The sequence below is a fragment of the Musca domestica genome, unplaced genomic scaffold, assembly GCF_030504385.1.
Source record: "Musca domestica strain aabys unplaced genomic scaffold, Musca_domestica.polishedcontigs.V.1.1 112, whole genome shotgun sequence".
Taxonomy (NCBI): Eukaryota; Metazoa; Arthropoda; class Insecta; order Diptera; family Muscidae; genus Musca; species Musca domestica.
This window is the reverse complement of record NW_026712140.1, coordinates 868,487-888,136: the sequence shown is the minus strand read 5'-3', so window position 1 is coordinate 888,136 and position 19,650 is coordinate 868,487. Positions and strand designations below refer to the sequence as shown.

Below are 19,650 nucleotides of genomic sequence, written 5' to 3'. Positions count from 1 at the left end.
ATATAGATGTGTTTCAGTAAAAACCAATAATAAATGTTAATCTTTTGCCACTTCTGAGAGATTATAGATCTTTGGGAAATATTGGTTTCAGATCTAGGGAGACCATTTATGTGCAACATCTACCAATAAATTGGAAATGAGCAAATTAGTTTAAGTTGCTATAATTCGAAAATTAGAGAACGAAACCTGATGGTTTTCTTTTATTATTTGTCACAAAATCTTGTGAAATTCTTTCGAGTATCTCGCCTATATAAACTGTATCACTTATTATAGTGTTGGAGGGTATTCAACGGTCGGCCCCGCTCGTCTGTAGCCTTTGCTTACTTGGTAATATTTATTATTTAATTTAAGACTTCTCGATGCCATCATCATGCACTCTATAGCAATGTTGTTTAGTACGAGATACAAATGCCTACGTCAAATTTTGTGAAAAATTATACCAAATTGTAGCTGCTCTAATGCCAAAAAAGTTTTATAGTTGTCATGTTCCATTTCACATAAATTCCCAATGTAATCGTTTATTTGTATCATATAGTTGACACCGCCCGACTTTTGACTTTTCTTCACTGGTTTCATTAGTTTTTTTTTTTGCAATTATTTTAATCTTTTTTGTACTACTGTTCTTTATTCTACTTTAAAACTATAAATATAAAATGTAATTATTACACTTCCAGCAAGTGATCACGTATCCAGTTAATAAAAGTTCGAACCCTTGTATATACCGCTGGTTTTCCGTCGCCACATCCCACACCATATGACACAATACCCTCAAGAACCCAGCCGTCCTTAGTGCGACGGGCTAAAGAACCACCTGAATCACCGTCACAACTATCCTTGCCCGTTTCCCCGCCAACACACAGACGGGATAATTCATCGCGTATTCTACACTTTTCATCATCCAAGCATATCAAATCCACAATGCGTTTCTCATCGGTGTAGTTTGCTAAAAAGACATATAATTTAAATTATAATAAATAAAAAATATTATACTAATAATTATATAATAAAATGTAGTATAATAAATATAATACAAGTTTATCATATTCCTTTACCCGTTCTACTGCTACCCCAACCGGCTACAGTGAGTCTGGAACCATTTTTCGGTGGTTCCAACCCAGGCATAACTAAGGGCAAACATATGGGTGCTACCGAATTCGAATACACAATGTCTTTTGTGGTTTTCACCAAGGCAATGTCATTGAAAATTTTTCGTTTTTTAGTCACATAGAAATCCTCGTGTACCCACGTCTGTTCTATAAAAAGACGCTGATATGGATCTATACAATAGCCATCTTTATCGCAATCTTTAAAAGTTTGGACGTTGTGATCACCAGCCCGTAAAGATTCTCTGGAATTAATGTAATATTAAGACTATGTTATCAAAATTTTAGAAAACGGAATTTTTTTAAACTTTTTTTGGATGGGTTCATTTAAAACTTACAATATGCCGACAGTTTCCTGAATTCCTCCACTAATACAATGTCCTGCCGTTACAACATATCTCTGATTTAAAATACTGCCAGCGCATGCAATAGCCAGATAGTTGAAAGCTAAAAAAATAAATTGCAACTAAACTATTTTAAAGTGGAGATATCTTTATATATAAATGAGTGGTAAAACAAGTTAAAAAGTATCAGTCGGTATTGCCGACAGATATATACCCTCAGCCTATGTTTGATTAAATAATCGAAATATATTTGACTAGTGTTACAATTATTCAAACGTTTGACCCTCTATGGAGCCGGTTCCGAAGGAATGGGCCAATATTGTCCATTTTGTATCAGACCTAAAAATTTGATATAAATATTCCAACGTTCCTGGTATGGATTATATTGACTCACTCCTTCACTTTTTATGAGATATGTAATAATTTCTAGAAAATGTTAAAATGTGCGTGATGTACCATATAGAGTCTACTGAAATATTCCATTTTTATACTTCATCTGATACAAATAAAAAATATTGAGCGAAATATTGGGCTAAATTACAAGAAAGGATATTTATGTCCAATTTTATGCGAAATCATAAATTCCGATAAATGTCATATTCATATCAGGCTTCTTATTGAGAGAAATATTTGATCATAGCAAGTAGTAAAGAATTGCTAAATTGTTTCGAAAGTTATGACAGATAAAATTATTGAAAATTGTGACCCTTTGTGGGTGAGGTACCAGAAGGGGTTCGCAGATATATATCAACTTCATAACAAATCTTGTGTTAGCAAAAAAATTTTTATGTGTGAAATTTGAAGAGATTTGGATGCTTATTTTGGTTTATTGGAGCGTTTTGTTTTTTAAAATCTTGAACACTAAGTATGGGAGAGGTCCCAGAAGAAATGGTTCGATCTATACCACCTTTATAACAGATCTTGTGTTGATAGAAATATTGAGATGTGCCAAGTCTAAATGGAATCGGATCTTAATGTTAACAGCAGATCCTGGGTTTACAAAAATATTGGAATGTGTGAAATTTGAAGACGTTTAGATCCTTACATCACATTTTATAAGAGTTATAATTATTCAAAATGTTGACCTTTTGTGGGGGAGGTACTTGATGGAGTGGACCGGTACTGTCCATTTTAGCACCTGACCTAGCACTAACGCAAATATTAGGATTTGCAAAGTTAGAGCAAAATCGTGTAACCGATTCTCTTTCTGTGCAAAAAATATATTTAATATATTTTTTGAAAATTTCGACCTTTTGTGGGGGAGGTACCAAAAGGAGTAAACCGATGTATTCCCTCTTAACACCAGACCTTGGGTTAATAAAATTATTGGGATGTGTGAAATTTGAAGACAATCGGACTCTTACATCACATTTTATAGGAGTTGTAATTATTCAAAATTTTGACCCTTTTGGGGGGAGGTACTTGATGGAGTGGACCGATATTGTCCATTTTCGCACCTGACCTGGCACTTATGAAAATATTAGGATTCGCAAAGTTCGAGCAAAATCGGATTATCCTTTCTCTTTCTGTGCAATAAATTATTTTCTTTGAAAATTTTGACATTTTGTGTGGGAGGTACCAGAAGGAGTGGACCGATACTGCCCATTTCCGAACTCGTTTGACAGTTTGACAAAAATATTACGATGTACCAAGTTTGGATCAAATCGGATACTCCCTTCGAGAGTTATCGTGCGCACCAGCCAGCCAGACAGGATAGTAGTAGCAAAGGGTGGTATTATGTAAAAGGATAGAGCGAAAAACTTGAAATTTGGTATGAGAATCATGGTGGGAAAGTAGGTTTGATATACAGGGTGAGATGGAAAAACTGCAACCAACTTCAGACTGCTGTCATTTCTAAGCTACTCGTTCGACAGCTGTAAAAATTATTCAAGTGACAGCTTATTATATTGTTTACAAGCCTACAAAAGCATTTAGGTGAGAATTTTCCAGAAAAAAGTTATTCGTGATGGAATTCAAGCGTGATAGTGTGATTTCTTTATATTTGGCTGGAAAACCACAAGTGGCTATCGTTAGAGCACTCCAGCATTTAAATGTGAATAAATCTTTTGTGTCTCGTACCATCGCTCGTTACCGTGATACTGGTAGCATAGCCCAAGGTCAAGGAAGTGGACGGAAGAAAACAGCAACATCATCAGAAATGGTTTGAAAAATAAAGAAGCGACTTGAATGTCCAAGGTCTGCGGCCAAAATATTTTCCAGAATATTTTCGTCATAATATTCGGCATTTATTCTGTTATGGCGGCTCAGCACCATCGCTCTCAGCACGCACCACCCAAGAATGGTTACAAAATGAGGAACGCTTCATTTCCAGCTCATAATGGCCACCAAAATCTTCGGATACCAATCCGTTGGACTATTGTGTCAGAAGTATTTTGGAAAGCAAAGTTGGCACTAAAAAATGCCAAAGTGTCGATCACCTCAAGCAAGCGCTTCGCCGGGAATAAGCCAAAATACCGCAGAGTAACGTTTGATGGTTTCATTGGCCGTTTGAAGACCATAATTCGTGCCAAAGTTGCACAATTCGAACAAATTTAGACTTATTCTAAAATTTGATGTTATTTCCGACATTTCTTGCTTCCATTATGGCGTTTGACTTTGTTGCAATTTTTTTATCTCACCCTGTATATTGTTTTGGATAAATGTTACTAAATTTTACAAATGGTACTAAATTTGGTATTGGTTAAAGATATACAGCTGGAATCCTCAATTTTAATATTGAGGGAGGTACCAAAAAGAGTTACCTGTTCTATCCCTTCTTAGGTCTAAAGTTGGTAGAATTACTGCGATATACAGTAGGGATTATCTAGAAGTACTAGAAGGAGTGGTCCAATATTGTTCGTTTTCACACATGACCTAGTACTGTTGCAAATATTAAGACTAACAAAGTTTAAACAAAACAATGTGATCCTTTCCCTTTCATGTGATAAATTATGTTATTGGAAAATATAGCCTTTTGTGGGGGAAGTACCAGAAGTTTGATAATATTACGATGCACCAATTTTGATCGAATACTCCCTTCGGGAGTAATCGCCCGCACCAGCCAGCCATCCAGGCGGATGGACACCGCCAGATCGACTCCTATATCTGAACTGAACCAAACCAAAATTTATAAACTTCGATTCGGTTGTATGTGTTAAAGTCTATTATATTTAGTCATATATTATGCATAAGGGTTCCATATCCAAATCTGAGGCAATTATCACCAATTTCAATTGAATTCGTCCTTAGGCCCACTAAATTAACTAATCCAAGCGTTGTCACCATCGGACAATAAGTACGAAATGTAATTTGATAACAAAAGTAAATTAAGAGACGGGCGAACGCCCGGACATACGGTATTTAGATAGTGATTTATATAGAAATAAATATCCCGGTTAGGAGTATTAATCTTTCGGTCCTATGTTTCTTTAAAAACATTACTGTGTCCATATTGAGCATATGGTAATTTTTTCACAATATGAAAATTTGTCAATGCAATTCAAAACTGTATGCCAATGGTCATTATTTATTTTCTTACCAGTTCGGTATTCCAAATTTACCAGCCATGGAAATTCACCCAACTGTGCTTCCCAACCGCCATGAATTTTATCGTCCACCATCAATGGGCCACATACACCTGGCTGGGGAAATACATCACTCGTAATTTCATTAATTAACAGTGCCGTTTCATTTTTTCTATTTTCAGTGTTGCCATCTTCACTTGCAATCGAAACACTACCACTGCTGATCTGTCTAATTTTGTCACCGTTTCGTTGTCCCAAATCTCGAAAAAATGTAGAAGAACCAAATGGCATTATCCCACTATTTCCAAAATCATTTGCATCACCCTCGCCGTCGTCGTCGTCGTCTGGAAAAACAATGCTATTTCCAAAAGTACAACACACGTATGGTGGTAAACCACGGCCATTGTAACAAGGCCAATTCAAAATATCTTTCATGTCGCCTTTCACGCGTAGACACTTCGCCACGGTTAAACATCTTCCCAGACGTCCATGAGGATTGTAGCATAAATTCGAAACTAAAGGTGAGTACAAATTAATATATTTTATTGTAATTTCAATTGTTTTTTTCCTACCTCCTCTTATTGTTATTACGTTCGAGGAGATATATTGCCATGAAGCAAATGTTAATAATATTATGAAATTATATTTCATTGTAATTGATTTTTAGTACGAATGACGATGTTTTCTTGTTGGCAAACCCTCGTTAACTGAGCTAGCATTGCATTTAAATAGTTATATTTTTATATATGCTATTATAATATAAACGTAATATATAGATGTTCTATGAATCAGTCAATAAGATGTGGTGAGAAACAACAAAATTGTTTGTGAGAAAACAATGCATGATAAAGTTACAATTGACAGTTGCTACTATTGAAAAGTACTACTAGACGTACGACCAGTTGTACGTTCCACGAAAACTGACGTAGAATTGTATTAAAGGATGGAGGAAAATATACATATTTGTGGAAACTAGTGACTGTTTTTTAAAGAAACCTTATTAGATCAGATGTTCATGGTTTTCATATAATTTCACTAAACGGTATTTCACTAAACGTATGGTAAGCTATCGAATGCTGTGTTTTGTGTGAATCCTAAAATGAGTTGAATTAATGCTACAATTTAGTCTGTAGAATTTACTTAAAATCAGTTTAGCTACAGCTAAGCTTTTAATTCCAAATCTGTAACAATGATGCACGACCGATCAAACAATACACCTAGTGTAGGAAATTGGTGGGAATAGATTCGTGTGTTTTAAATAAATATATATCAAGGACTTTGCGGCAATATATGAATAGTGAATACTTATACCCTACAACACTATGTGTTGGGGGTATTATAAGTTTGATTGGGCCAAAAATTATGTAACACCACGAAATATTGGTTCCAACATAGGAAAGTATATATGGATCTTCCTATCTCGCCGAGCTGAGTCGATCTAGCTATGTATGTCCGTCCGTCCGTCTGTCCATGTTAAGTTGTAATCACTCTACAGGTCGCAATTATGGCCCGATCCTCACGAAATTGAAAATTGAGAAGGGGTTAAGGTCAGAATAGAACCCTATTTCTTTTGGAGATGATCGCATAATATTAAGGGGTTGAAATGATTTTACAGTTGCTCTACAGGTAGCAATTATGGACCAATCGACGTGGAAGTTAGCATGGGGCTAGAGCTCAGGACTGGGCAGAGCTCTTCCAATTTTGATGATTATCGGGTAATATTTTGTTGGTGAAATAGACCATAACATCTGTGTTAAATAAAAGTCGAATTTTCATTAAACCGCGAATATTTTTAATATCGGCGAAATCACAAATAAACGAACAGGTATATTCTGACCGTTACGTAGACGCCGATATTAAATATATTGGATATATATGTTGGGGATGTTAGCAAGAATGCTTATATCTCGAAAATGGCTGGACAGATTTCGACAAATTTTGTCAATTCAGAATGGCCTCTTGGCATAATAGAATAAAATCTAAAAAAAATCGCATAAAAGGATGCTAAAAATGATGTTAATATAGATTTTGTAGTGTTTGTGACATTTTGTTATTTTTTCATTTATTTTATCGCATGCTATTTTTCAATTTGACTTAGTATTGAAATGTATATTTTGTAATATTTTTTCACCTTACAACACAGGTTGGGGTTTATTATATACATTCTGCAATTATCGTCCGATTCTCACGAAAAAGGGTAGGGTAAGGCACAGAAGGGCTAGGCCTGTTGATTTCAAAGATGTCCGCAATATATTTAGGGGTTGAATTGGAGCAAAAACGGAAAAAAAATTCCTGATCACACAATTGAAGCCATTCGACACGCCTGAGAAGAGCGTTAAGGACAGCGAAGAATTCTAGCATTTTGGATGATCATTGCTGTAAAATGGACTAAAACAACTAACAGCACGACGGAGTGCGTACATATTGGGCAAATGTCCCTGTTCATAATGATAAGGGTAATATCTGGGCCGTACTCCGTAACATAATTTCAAAAGGGAAATCTTCCAAAATGGATATGGACATTAAGGGGCTTCTAACATATTGTAGTGTTGTAGGGTATCACATGGTCGGCCCCGCGTAGCTATAGCCTTTGCTTACTTGTTTAAAACTGTTTTTGATATATTTTTTAGGAATTTCACAAGATTTTCCTTACCAAAAATCGTGGATTTTTTAAAACCTTTTTTCAAGGGACTTCTGTTCAAAAGTATGAATTTTTAAAATTGTATACGGGCGAGATATTAAAAACTGCAACAATTTTTTTTTTAATTTTATTGAATGAAAGCAAAAAATGTCGGAAATAGCGTCAAATTTTAAAATAAGTTTTGCTTTGTTCGAATTGCTTGTGGTAATCGACACTCTGGTAGTTTTTAGTGCCATCCTTGCTTTACAAAATACTCCAGACACAATAGTCCAACGGATTGGTATCCGGAGATTTTGGTGACCATTGTACGCTGGAAATGAGGCGAAGAACCTCATTTTGTAACCTTTCTTGGGCGGCGCGTGCTGATTCCTGTTGGAATGTCAAAGGTCTGGAATTTCAATGGCTTTAACCCGAGCTCATTTTTCAATATTAGCCGAATGGAATATTGTGATATGTTTAGCTCACGAGCCATTTTTCGGCCACAGCGACGCGGGTTTCGATCAAGTCGCTTCTTTACTTTTCGAACCATTTCTGCTAAAGTTGCTGTTTTCTTCCGTCCACTTCCTTGAACTTGGGCTACGCTACCAGTATCACGGTAACGAGCGATGGTACGAGACACAAAAGATTTATTCACGTTTAAATTCCATCACGATTATCTTTTTTTCTGGAAACTTCTCACCAATATGCTTTTGTACGCTTGTAAACAATATAATGAGCTGTCACTCGAATAATTATAACAGCTGCCGGACGAGTTGCTTGGAAATGACAGCAGTCTGAAGTTGGTTGCAGTTTTTTCATCTCACCTTGTAGTTCTAGTCAAAAGGGTTTTAGATCTAAAGACACCGTAACGAAACTTATGGTGGTGTTAATGTTTTTCATGAGATGTATAATCAACTATAGCCTTTGCATCCTTTTTTCATAGAGCTGTTTCAGGAACATTTGGAGTGGTTTTACTTTTGTTTTGCAAAAATGGTTTTAAATATACTCGGATCGGATTTATTTTAAAATAATATAACATTTAATATCTAATTACGTTTACCTTGCGCTTAAAGTGCTTAACGTATTCCTGGTATTACTAGCCTCTAGCCCACATGACATTGAAAACCGAAAACAATTGTTGATTTCCAACATCATCACTTTTCCTGCTGGGGCTGACATAAGCAGACGGTTTACGACAAGCTCACTCTGTATTAATCTGTCATAATAATACAACAATGCTGTCGTGGACAAATAGAATCGATTTTTATGATTTTTAAAAAAACAACCTCCAATTACGATTTTCTAAGATTTTTTCATTAAAAATCTTTTTTTACACTTCCCGGTAAACAATTATCTTATTTTTAATATGTTACAAATTTTAAATTTTAAACTTTAAAAAAGAAAATGTTTTAAAAAAGTTTGGGCCAAGTTTCATGGTTTTTTAGAAAAATTTGTTTGAGCAATTTTACAGATGGTGGATAAAAAAAATTGAAATATATTTTAGAGACTCTTACAAGGTCATTCCAAACAAAAATCGTGTATAATTTTAAAAATAAAATTCAAGGCTTTTGGGCTATGTAAATTGTGGATATTGTGTATGTATTTTTGAAAGACATTCTGTCCAAAAATATTAGATTTTTAAGAATTCCCGGCCTATATAAATCATGGATATTTAAGGAATATGTTATTAATGGTAGTCATTGACAAATAGAGCAGGCTTTTTATACCCTACAACACTATGTGTTGGGGGTATTATAAGTTTGATTGGGCCAGAATTTATGTAACACCTCGAAATATTGGTTTCCCACATAGGAAAGTATATATGGATCTTCCTAGCTCGCCGAGCTGAGTCGATCTAGCTATGTATGTCCGTCCGTCCGTCTGTCCGTCTGTCCGTCTGTCCATGTTAATTTGTAATCACTCTACAGGTCGCAATTATGGTCCGATCTACACGAAATTTAGAATGTAGGTGGGGCTTGGAACGGAATAGAACCCTATTTCTTTTGGAGATGATCGCCAAATGTTTAGGGGTCGAAATGGACCAAATACTGAAAAAATGTCGGATTTTGCAGTAGCTATACAGGTCGCAATTATAGACCAATCGACGCGGAACTTCGCATGTAGCTAGAGTTTAGGGCGGGGAAGAAGCCTACCAATTTGGGTGGTCATCGGATAATACCTAGCGGGTAAAATAGACCATATCTTTTCTGTTGAAAAAATTCAAAATTTTTCATTAAACCGCGAATATTTTAAATCCCGGCGAAATCACAAAGCCATGACAAGGTTACTCCTGATCTTTACATTGATGTTAACATCCAACAAAACGGATATATAGCAAAATATGTGCGATATATATGTCTATCAAAGAAGATATGCTTGAAAGATCTCTTATATGTCGAGAACGGCTGAACTGATTTCGACAGTTCTCATTAATTCAGAATGGCCTCTTGGCAGGAAACAAAAAAAGTCTAAAAAAATGGCATAAAAATATCTCTCTAAAGATGAAAATATTGATTTTGTAAAATTTTCTCATATTTTTTCAATTTTGTCATATTTTTGGCATATTTTCATTTTGAATTAAACATTTGGTAATATTTCTACAGCTAACAAAACTAAGTAGTTAGATTATCAGGATATCATATACAGATCGCATTTATGGCCCGATCCTAACGAAATTTTGCATGGGGATAAGATGTGGGTCAGAATAGATGAATACTCTTTTTGGAGATGATCGCTATATATTTAGGGGTTGAAATGGACCAAAAAACTGCAAAATTGTCAGCCGTCGTAATTACCGCCCGATCCTCACGCACATTTGAATGGGGGTTACCGGACATTGCAAAAGCCAAGCAGTTTTGGATGGCCATCCAAAAATATTCAATGTGTGATTAGTTTGTCAACTTTTGTAGACAAAATACGAAAATGTCCATTCCAGTGACTTTTTGGAGAATTCACAAATACAGGAAAGACGCACTTCTGACTATTTCGTTAACGCTGATTTCGTTGAAGAATATAGTCAAATGTCTGTATCTCATATAGATGCGTTTCAGTCAAAAACCTGTAATAAATGTTAATCTTTTGCCACTTCTGAGAGATTATAGGTCATTGGGAAATATTGGTTCCAGATCTAGGAAGACCATTTACGTGCAACATCTTCCAATAAATTGGAAATGAGCAAATTAGTTTAAGTTTCTTATTTTCGAAAATTAGAGAACGAAACCTGATTATTTTCTTTTATTATTTGTCACAATATCTTGTGGAATTCTTTCGAGTATCTCGCCTATATAATCTGTATCGTTTATTATAGTGTTGTAGGGTATTCAACGGTCGGCCCCGCTCGACTGTAGCCTTTGCTTACTTGTTTAAGATTTTCTTAAAACATTTTGAAATATTTTTTCGGTTTTGAATTTTTAAAAATATTATAGGACCTCCTCATATAAAAAGTGAAATTTTAAGAATAATTTTCCACTTTTTGTGATTCTCTTTTAAAATAAAAACTTCAATGAAAATGTTGTAAATATTTTAAGCCTATTTTTAGGATTATTTCACTAAAAAACGTAATTTTTTAGACTTTCCGGTACATGTTTGTGCTAAGTTTTTTAGAAATATTTTTGGAAAAATTCTTGGTAATAAATCTTTATTTTCCGTATTATCATTTTTTTCTGGCCAAGTATCATACCTATCAGCTCAACAAAGATCGCAAAAACAGTGCAAATGACCCAGATCAAAAAGCTATGGGTAACATCTGGACAGGGCACTGTGATATCATTTTAAAAACGAAATCTTCCAAAATAGATTTGTGCGTAAGGGGGCTTACATGTTGGCCCCGTACCGCTATAGCCTTTGCTTACATATTTTTAAATGGATCTTTTAAGGATTTTTAAGAATATTGTTTTTAAATGACACCATAGACAAATATAATTGACTCTTAAGAATTTGGTATACCAAAAATAATCGATCTGCATTACACATCCTATTAACTATAATCATATGTTGCATTTCATGAGATTGACGATTATTCAAAATCAAAACCTATGCCAGAAACAAATACTACGATGTACCAAATAACCCTACAAGCTACAAGAAAGGTTATTCAAATTCAAAGAAACTAAGAAACAAGTAAAAAAACATTGAGTTCGGCCGGGCCAAAATTTTAATACCCCCCACCTTGGAGTAAAGGAAACATTAGAAGAAAGGTGGCAAAAACCATTAAAATGCCGAATATCGGGAGGTACCGTTATATGGGGGCTATACCAAATCGTGGACCTATACATGCAATGTTTCGCCAAAGGAGCTAGAACCTATTATGACCTACAAATACCAATTTTCAGACAAATCCGTGAAAAAATGTGGCAAAAATCATCAAATTACCGAACATCGGGACGTACTGGGACCCATTATAATCTACAACTACCAATTTTCAGAGAAATTCTTGAAAAATGAGTCAAAAATCGTCAAAATACCGAATATTGGGAGGTACCGTTATATGGGGGCTATACCAAATTATGGACCCATACATGCATTGTTTCGCCACCGGAGCTGGAACCCTTTATGACCAACAAATACCAATTTTTAGACAAATCCGTGAAAAATGTCGCTAAAATCATCAAATTACTGAATATCGGGAGGTACCTTTATATGGACCTATGCATGCAATGTTTTGCCACACGCACGGGGACCCGTTATGACCTAAAAATATAAATTTTCAGACAAATCCGTGAAAAAATGTAGCATAAATCATCAAAATACCGAATATGGGGGGGTACAGTTATATGGGGACTATACCAGAACGTGGACCGATATATCTCATTTTCAATACCAACCACCCTAGACACAATATAAATTGCTCTGCTAAATTTTGGCGCTATACGTCAAATAATGTGGGCTGTATCGTGATTTCAACAGACAGACGGACATCGTTAAATCGACTTAGAATTTTATGCCGATTGTGAATATATATACTTTATTGGGTCTACGACGAATATTTAAGGATGTTACAAACGGAATGACAAAGTTAGTATACCCTCCTTTCTAAGGTGGAGGGTATAAAAATGCAACTTCGTACTGGATCATTATTGTGTCAAATAGACTTTTAAAAATGCAAAATTTGGTTTTGTTTATTTTACAGCCAAATGGCCTGAAACTAATTTCGTTGAAAATGACTTGATAACTTTTGTGGTTGAATTTCACCAGACTAATGTCTTTTTTAGGTTATTTACTTCTATTTCTTAGATAAAATTAAAAACAATGTTTTTTATAATTTTAAAGCATATTTTAATAAAATACTATATTTCACTATTTTCTCTAATCCACTCAATGAACGATGAAACTCGAGTATAAACAGCTGGTTTTTCCGAACCACAAGTTGTGCCATACGAAACAATACCCACAACGTATTGGGTATTATTCAAACTACGAATCAATGGACCACCCGAGTCACCGTAGCAGCTATCTTTCATATATTCCCCAGCACACAGATGATGAACGCTATTGGCCAGTACACATTTTTCATTTGTCACATAGGGGACATGAACCACTTGTTTAACGGGTATTAAAGCATCTAGGAGAACAAATTTTTTACGTCAACTATTTTATAGAGCAAAAAAAGAAATTAATAAAACTTACTCCAATCACCCTTCCAATAGCCAGCTCCCCAACCACTGACGGTTAAAAGTGTTCCAGGTGACAGATGAGGAAAATTGATCGTGGGCATAGCTACAGCTGAAATCGAGTTGGAATACATAATATCTCGATCAACTTTTATCACAGCTAAATCATTATAATTTCTTTTGTCCTTGTCGGTATAAAATTCAGGATGAATTTTATATTCAGCAATATTAAAACGTTGGAATGGATCAAGACAGATTTTCTCATCACAATCAATTTCACTTTGCAAATCATATTCCCCAGTACGAATCGATATCCTAAAATTTGTAAATATTTATATAACAAACATTTTTTGCAAGGGATTTTTTGCAATGACCCTATCATTTTTTTCGATGTAGTATATTTCGAAATTATACATATTTCTACTTTACCATGTATCGGATAACTTACAATTGCCCAAATTTCTCTATTTCACCTCTGATACAATGAGCAGCCGTCAGTATATATCGATGATTAATAACGCTACCAGCACATAACAAGGATAGTTTATTTTTCGCTGAAAAAAGAAAATAAATACTTAAGTTTAGTTGATGAATTTCCGAAAAGATTTTACTTACGTGTTCGATATTCCAAATTTACCAACCATGGAGATTCTCCCAATTTGGCATTTCTGCCACCCAGAATTCTTGGTCTCAATGTTATATTTTGCTGAAAATTAATTAGACTATTTTCCAAAATACTATTATGGTCTATTGTTGGAAAATTATTTGTACATCCTTCAACGCCTTTGCGACATAAGTTACGGGTCCCTATTCTGCGACCAAAGCAACAATTCACCAATAGTACCGTAAATAAAATATTTAAAATGTAATGTCCCATTTTATATATATATATATATATTTTTTTTTTTTTTTGTTTATTTACTTATTTATTTTATTTTTATTTATTTATTTATTTATTCTTTTTTAAGAAGAAGATGAAGGCACAACTTTTCCTCTCTCTGTAAGATATTGGGATTAAGACATCACTGGAAGTTAAATATCAACTGAAGTCTTAAACCCATCAATAAAGTGTATTTATTATATTTTTTTAATGAAATCTTATTAAATTAATTATTATTCTTATCATTCCACCGGGTTCACGAGAGGATTTCCTTTTAATTGAGCGTGAATGTATTATCGCCACATTATGCATAGATTTCTGAAATGTTATTATAATACATCAATGTAAAATATTATTTTGAACTCATCAAAAAATTTGATAATTCACAAACTTTAGAGTCGTCTTGGATTTCCATTTGATGAAGAGCTAACGCTAGATCGATTTGAATTTCGTGACACACATTCCTGGCGAAAATGATACATATCCCATGTAGCTACAAAACGCGAATATAAATTTGTACAAAAATCGCCGCGTTAAGTTACTATAAACATTATTTCATACAGATTTTGCCTTGGAATTGTCTGGAATTCGGTATTTTAAATTCATAACTCTACAGGGTGAGATGAAAAAACTGCAATCAACTTCAGACTGCTGACATTTCACTCGTCCGACAGCTGTTAAAATTATCCCAGTGATAGCTCATTATATTGCTTACAAGCGTGCAAAAGCATTTTGGTGAGAATTTTCCAAAAAAAAGTTATTCGTGATGGAATTCAAGCGTGATAGTATGATTTCTTTATATTTGGCTGGAAAACCACAAGTGGCTATCGTTAGAACACACCAGCATTTAAATGTGAATAAATCTTTTATGTCTCGTATCATCGCTCGTTAACGTGATACTGGTAGGGTACCCCAACGTCAAGGAAGTGGACGAAAAAACAGCAACATCAGCAGAAATGGTTCCAAATGTAAAGAAGCGACTTGATCGAAACCCGCGTCGCAGTGACCGAAAAATGGCTCCATTTGGCAAATATTGAAAAATGAGCTCGGGGTAAAGCCACTGAAATTCCAAAATGTGCAAGAACTTATACCGCAACAGAAAAAAATAGGCTCAAAAGATCTAAAGAGTTGCTTCGCTTGGCCGAAAGTGGTGAATTTCCGAATTAGGTTTTCGTTGTCCAGCAGTTTGCCAATGAGGTTAGCTGAAAATGAGCACTTTCGGTTGGCCACCAGAACTCAAGCGCCGGCCAGGGTGATGGTGTGGGCCGCCATAACAGCCGATGGTCGCTCTCCGCTCGTATTAATCGACCATGGCATCAGAATAAATGCCAAATATTATGGTGGAAACATTGTGGAAGTTGTATTAAAGCCTTGGACATGCAAACATTTTGGCCGCAGACCTTGGACATTCCAACAGGACTCAGCAACAGGACTCTGGAATATTTTGGAAAGCAAGGTTGACACTAAAAAATACCAAACTGTCGATAACCTTTAAGCAAGCGCTTCGCCGGGAATAGGCCAAAATACCGAAACATTCGGGCCGGCTTCAGTGGCCGTTTGAAGGCCATAATTCGTGCCAAAGGTGACCAATTCGAACAAATCTAAACTTATTCTAAAATTTGATGCTATTTCCAACATTTTTTGCCTTCATTCAATAAATTAAAAAAATTTAAAAATTATGGTGTCTGACTTTGTTGCAGTTTTTTTATCTCACCCTGTATATAAATTCCTGGCGTCTAGACCTTTAGTTTATTTGTATAAAAAATTTAGTAGAATATTTCGACGCTTTTAACTATTGCTTGGGGAAGAAACCAATACTTTGGTGACATGCTTAAGGATTAAAATGTTCGACAATAATTATTGTCGTATTGTTATTAGAAATATTACCGAACACACTAAAAAGCAAGAATTCCAAGAAATCCAAAACTTTCAAAAAATGTGGAAGATGTGGGATCTTGCTCTACCAAAAAACCAATACAGAAAAAAAAAACATTTTTAATTCTACTTTCGTAATCTACTGAGTTTTTCGTGTTAGAGTTTATGTTGCGGTATGTACACCCAATAATTACCTTGATTTCTGCTCATTATAGAATGAGAGCCTTTGTAAAGAAAATTCACTAAGATACTTTGGAATTACAATTCATGTACATATTCTCACCTATAAACCTACTCTTCTCATTTAGCTGAAATTATTCCTCTCTTTTATTTGCAAAAACATGTATATATGTATGTATGTAGCATTTGTATAAGAGAAAGCCGTCATGAGATTAAAATATTTATTTATACCAGCAAACTCAAAAAATCCCCCAACACAGTGTCTTTTCCCACACACAAACATCATTCAATCGCCACAGTCGACAATGCTATCAGCATAGCTTGCTTACAAGCTATTGAAAATTTAGAACAGCAAAAGAAGATTAATAAGTAATTCGATCTTATGATCAAGCAACGAGTTATTTAAAATATTCACAAGTGTGCTTAAATATTTTGTTTGTCGACCAACCAGTATGGGCAGCGTGGCCGAGTGGTCTAAGGCGCTGGTTTTAGGCACCAGTCCGAAAGGGCGTGGGTTCGAATCCCACCGCTGTCAGTTGTTTTTTATTTTTTGTTTTTTATATTATTTTTGTTATTTCTTCACACATAGCAAAGGTACACAAAAACAACCCCTATTTGTGAAACAAACTCCACTATGCCTAGCAACAACCAAACCTCTTTTTTGCAACAGATGTGTGAAATGTGAAATAATGTTTGGGAGAAAAAAATGTAGAATTTTTGGTAGTAAATAATGACATAATGATAATTGTTGAAATTTGATATTTTCCATTAAAAATGGGTTAATTGTTAAAATTATTGTTATTCTTTTTAATTAGAAAATTACTTCAACGAATATTAGGAATGCCAGTTGGTGGGGCATTTTATCTGTCTGTAGCGGGAAAAATAGTAGAAAAACGCTTCATTATAGATTTGAGGTATGCTTGACAATATTCTAATTTTTTTTTACCGGGAAGGTATACATAATGTGAACAAAGAAAAAAAATTATATAAACACATTTTTTAGGTGTATAAGAGATTTCCTGGAAGTTATCTTATTTAGGGTATGCGATTGGGGCTTAAATAACATAGGAACATAGTAAGCAGTTCTGTTCCACCTAATTTTTTCCCATTTTTTTCCAAATTCGAAAAATAACTCTGCACAAGTTTCAGATTCTGATGCAGAATTAGGAACGAACTCGGGAAAAAAATTGTATGAGGTTACCTAAGATTGTGAAAGATTTTTCGAAAAAAAAAATCGGAAAGAACGAGAGTTTCGTGGCGAATTAAATTAGATATCGCAAAAGAAAAAAGGAAATTCGGAAGATTTTTTGCATGTTTGATACGAAATTTTCAAATTTTTCATTGTTTTCCAAGCGATAAGCAGAAAAATATAGGATATTTGATAAGAAATTTGGAAACGTGTCGGATGTTTGATCCGAAATTCGGAAAAAAATATGAATTTGTTCTACAATTTTGTACAAAAACATAAACAAACCAGTAAAGAATGTCTTAAAGTCGGACGGGGCCGATATATTTGATATATTTCCCGGAATACAGTTCTTACGGAGTGCATATTACGGTTGTGGATAACAAATATAACAATTTGGATGAATAATATATATGGAAGCTATAGCTTCCATTTGGACAAATATTAGACGTTTGGTGCACAATAAAAGGTAAATCGGACGAAGTTATATATGGGAGCTATATCCAAATCTGAACCGATCTCGATAAAATTTAGCAAATGTATTTCTGAGCTGATGATATTCCGCAAATATTGTTGTTGCAGAGTGCGGCGGTGGACAAAAATAACAAATCGGATGAACAATATATATGGGAGCTATAGCTATATCTGAACCGATTTCAATGAAATTTGGCACACTTATTTCCAGGCTTAATTAATGGTTGTATGTGCAAAATTCCATACTATTCGGGCTGATATTACACATTTGGTGCACAATTAAAGGCAAATCGGACGAAGATATATATGGGAGCTATATCTAAATTTTGACCGATTATCTCCAATTTCAATAGTGTTTGTTCTTGGGTCAAACAAATGACTTGTGCATTTTTTTTTTTGGATCGGGCCGATTTGTACTTTGTTGACAAAAATACATGGACAGATATTTGGTACCAGATATCAGATACAGATTTAAAATGAGTGTATTGAATTTTGTGAAGATTGGTTCAGATATAGTTATAGCTCTAATAGATATGTTTAATCCGATTTGGTGTTTAAGTCCCTCAAATTCGAAATGTGCATTTGACAAAAATGATCTTTGGTACCAGATTAAAGAGCTTAAAGAGCTCGGAAATAACTCTGCCAAATTTTATCAACATCGGTTCAGATTTGAATATATAGCTCCCATATATATCCTTATTTCAATTTCAGGTTTATTGCGCAAATAATGACTAATAACAGCCCAAATTGAGTGAATTTCGTGACGTACCTATTTCCATTTTGTGCCACTCGGCTCCGATATATATTTTTATACCCTCCACCAAAAAAAGTATGGAGGGTATATTAAGTTCGTCATTCCGTTTGTAACTCATCGAAATAATCATTTTAGACCCAACAAAGTATATATATATTCTTGATCAGCGTAAAATTCTAAGACGATTTAGCCCTGTCCGTCCGTCCGCAGGCAGGTCAAGTTCGAAGATGGGCTATATCGGTCCACGATGTCGTATAGCCCCCATATAACGATACCCCCGATAATCGGTATTTTGATGATTTTAGCCACATTTTTCAATGGAATTGTCTAAAAATCCATACAAGTAGTTCCTTGTGGGTACTTTATACCTCGGCAGAGAATTATCTATATAGGTCCACAATATCGTATAGCCCCCATATAACGGTACCCCCACGGTATTCGGTATTTTGATGATTTTAGACACATTTTTCAATGGAATTGTCTGAAATTCCACAAAAGGAGTCCCTTGTGGACATTTTACCCCCTCAAAAAGAATTGTCTATATAGGTCCACGATATCGTATATCCCCCATATAACTGTACCCCCCGATATTCGGTATTTTGATGATGTTAGCCAAATTTTCAATGGAATTGTCCTAAAATTAACACAAGTAGTTCCTTGTGAGTACTTTACCCCCTGAGAGAGAATTGTCTATACAGGTCCACGATATCGTATCTCCCCCATATAACGGTACCCCCGATATTCGATATTTTGATGATTTTACCCACATTTTTCATCGGAATTGTCTGAAAATCCACACAAGGAGTTCCTTGTGGGTACTTTATACCTCGGCAGAGAATTATCTATATAGGTCCACCATATCGTATGGCGCCCATATAACGTTACCTCCGATATTTGGTATTTAGATGATTTTATCCACATTTTTCAATGGAATTGTCTGAAATTCCACAGAAGGAGTCCCTTGTGGGCATTTTACCCCCTCAAAAAGAATTGTCTATATATGTCCACGATATCGTATATCCCCCATATAACTGTACCCCCCGATATTCTGTACTTTGATGATGTTAGCCACACTTTCCAATGGAATTGTCTGAAAATCTC

At 34.9% G+C, this 19,650-nt stretch overlaps 2 protein-coding genes and 1 non-coding gene across 3 annotated transcripts; 1 reads left to right on the top strand and 2 right to left on the bottom strand.

Annotated features, from left to right (window-relative positions):
• Nucleotides 1–628: 628 nt before the first annotated feature.
• LOC101894055 (serine protease 7) lies at nt 629–5,679 on the bottom strand. The gene is made up of 5 exons (XM_011296458.3): nt 5,544–5,679; nt 4,986–5,486; nt 1,442–1,550; nt 1,053–1,348; nt 629–943 (listed from the first exon to the last, which is right to left on the bottom strand). The coding sequence occupies exons 1-5, from the start codon at nt 5,620–5,622 to the stop codon at nt 663–665; spliced, it is 1,266 nt and encodes a 421-aa protein (XP_011294760.2). The 5' UTR covers nt 5,623–5,679; the 3' UTR covers nt 629–662.
• A 7,162-nt stretch (nt 5,680–12,841) lies between these two features.
• LOC105262172 (CLIP domain-containing serine protease B9) lies at nt 12,842–14,078 on the bottom strand. The gene is made up of 4 exons (XM_011296460.3): nt 13,816–14,078; nt 13,649–13,754; nt 13,217–13,515; nt 12,842–13,151 (listed from the first exon to the last, which is right to left on the bottom strand). The coding sequence occupies exons 1-4, from the start codon at nt 14,075–14,077 to the stop codon at nt 12,877–12,879; spliced, it is 942 nt and encodes a 313-aa protein (XP_011294762.2). The 5' UTR covers nt 14,078; the 3' UTR covers nt 12,842–12,876.
• Nucleotides 14,079–16,590: 2,512 nt separating this feature from the next.
• On the top strand, nt 16,591–16,670 carry TRNAL-UAG (transfer RNA leucine (anticodon UAG)). The gene has a single exon. It is a non-coding gene; the product is annotated as a tRNA-Leu (tRNA).
• The last annotated feature ends 2,980 nt before the right edge of the window (nt 16,671–19,650 follow it).

Excerpts from the sequence above, each read along its gene's own strand:
- LOC101894055 (XM_011296458.3), bottom strand. The coding sequence starts at position 5,622 with ATGAAATATAATTTCATAATATTATTAACATTTGCTTCATGGCAATAT. Across the intron at positions 1,551-4,985 it reads AAATTTGGAATACCGAACTG|CTTTCAACTATCTGGCTATT; the intron begins GTAAGAAAATAA and ends TTATTTTTTTAG. Across the intron at positions 944-1,052 it reads TTGGGGTAGCAGTAGAACGG|CAAACTACACCGATGAGAAA; the intron begins GTAAAGGAATAT and ends ATGTCTTTTTAG.
- LOC105262172 (XM_011296460.3), bottom strand. The coding sequence starts at position 14,077 with ATGGGACATTACATTTTAAATATTTTATTTACGGTACTATTGGTGAAT. Across the intron at positions 13,516-13,648 it reads ATAGAGAAATTTGGGCAATT|GATATCGATTCGTACTGGGG; the intron begins GTAAGTTATCCG and ends TACAAATTTTAG. Across the intron at positions 13,152-13,216 it reads CTATTGGAAGGGTGATTGGA|ATGCTTTAATACCCGTTAAA; the intron begins GTAAGTTTTATT and ends TTGTTCTCCTAG.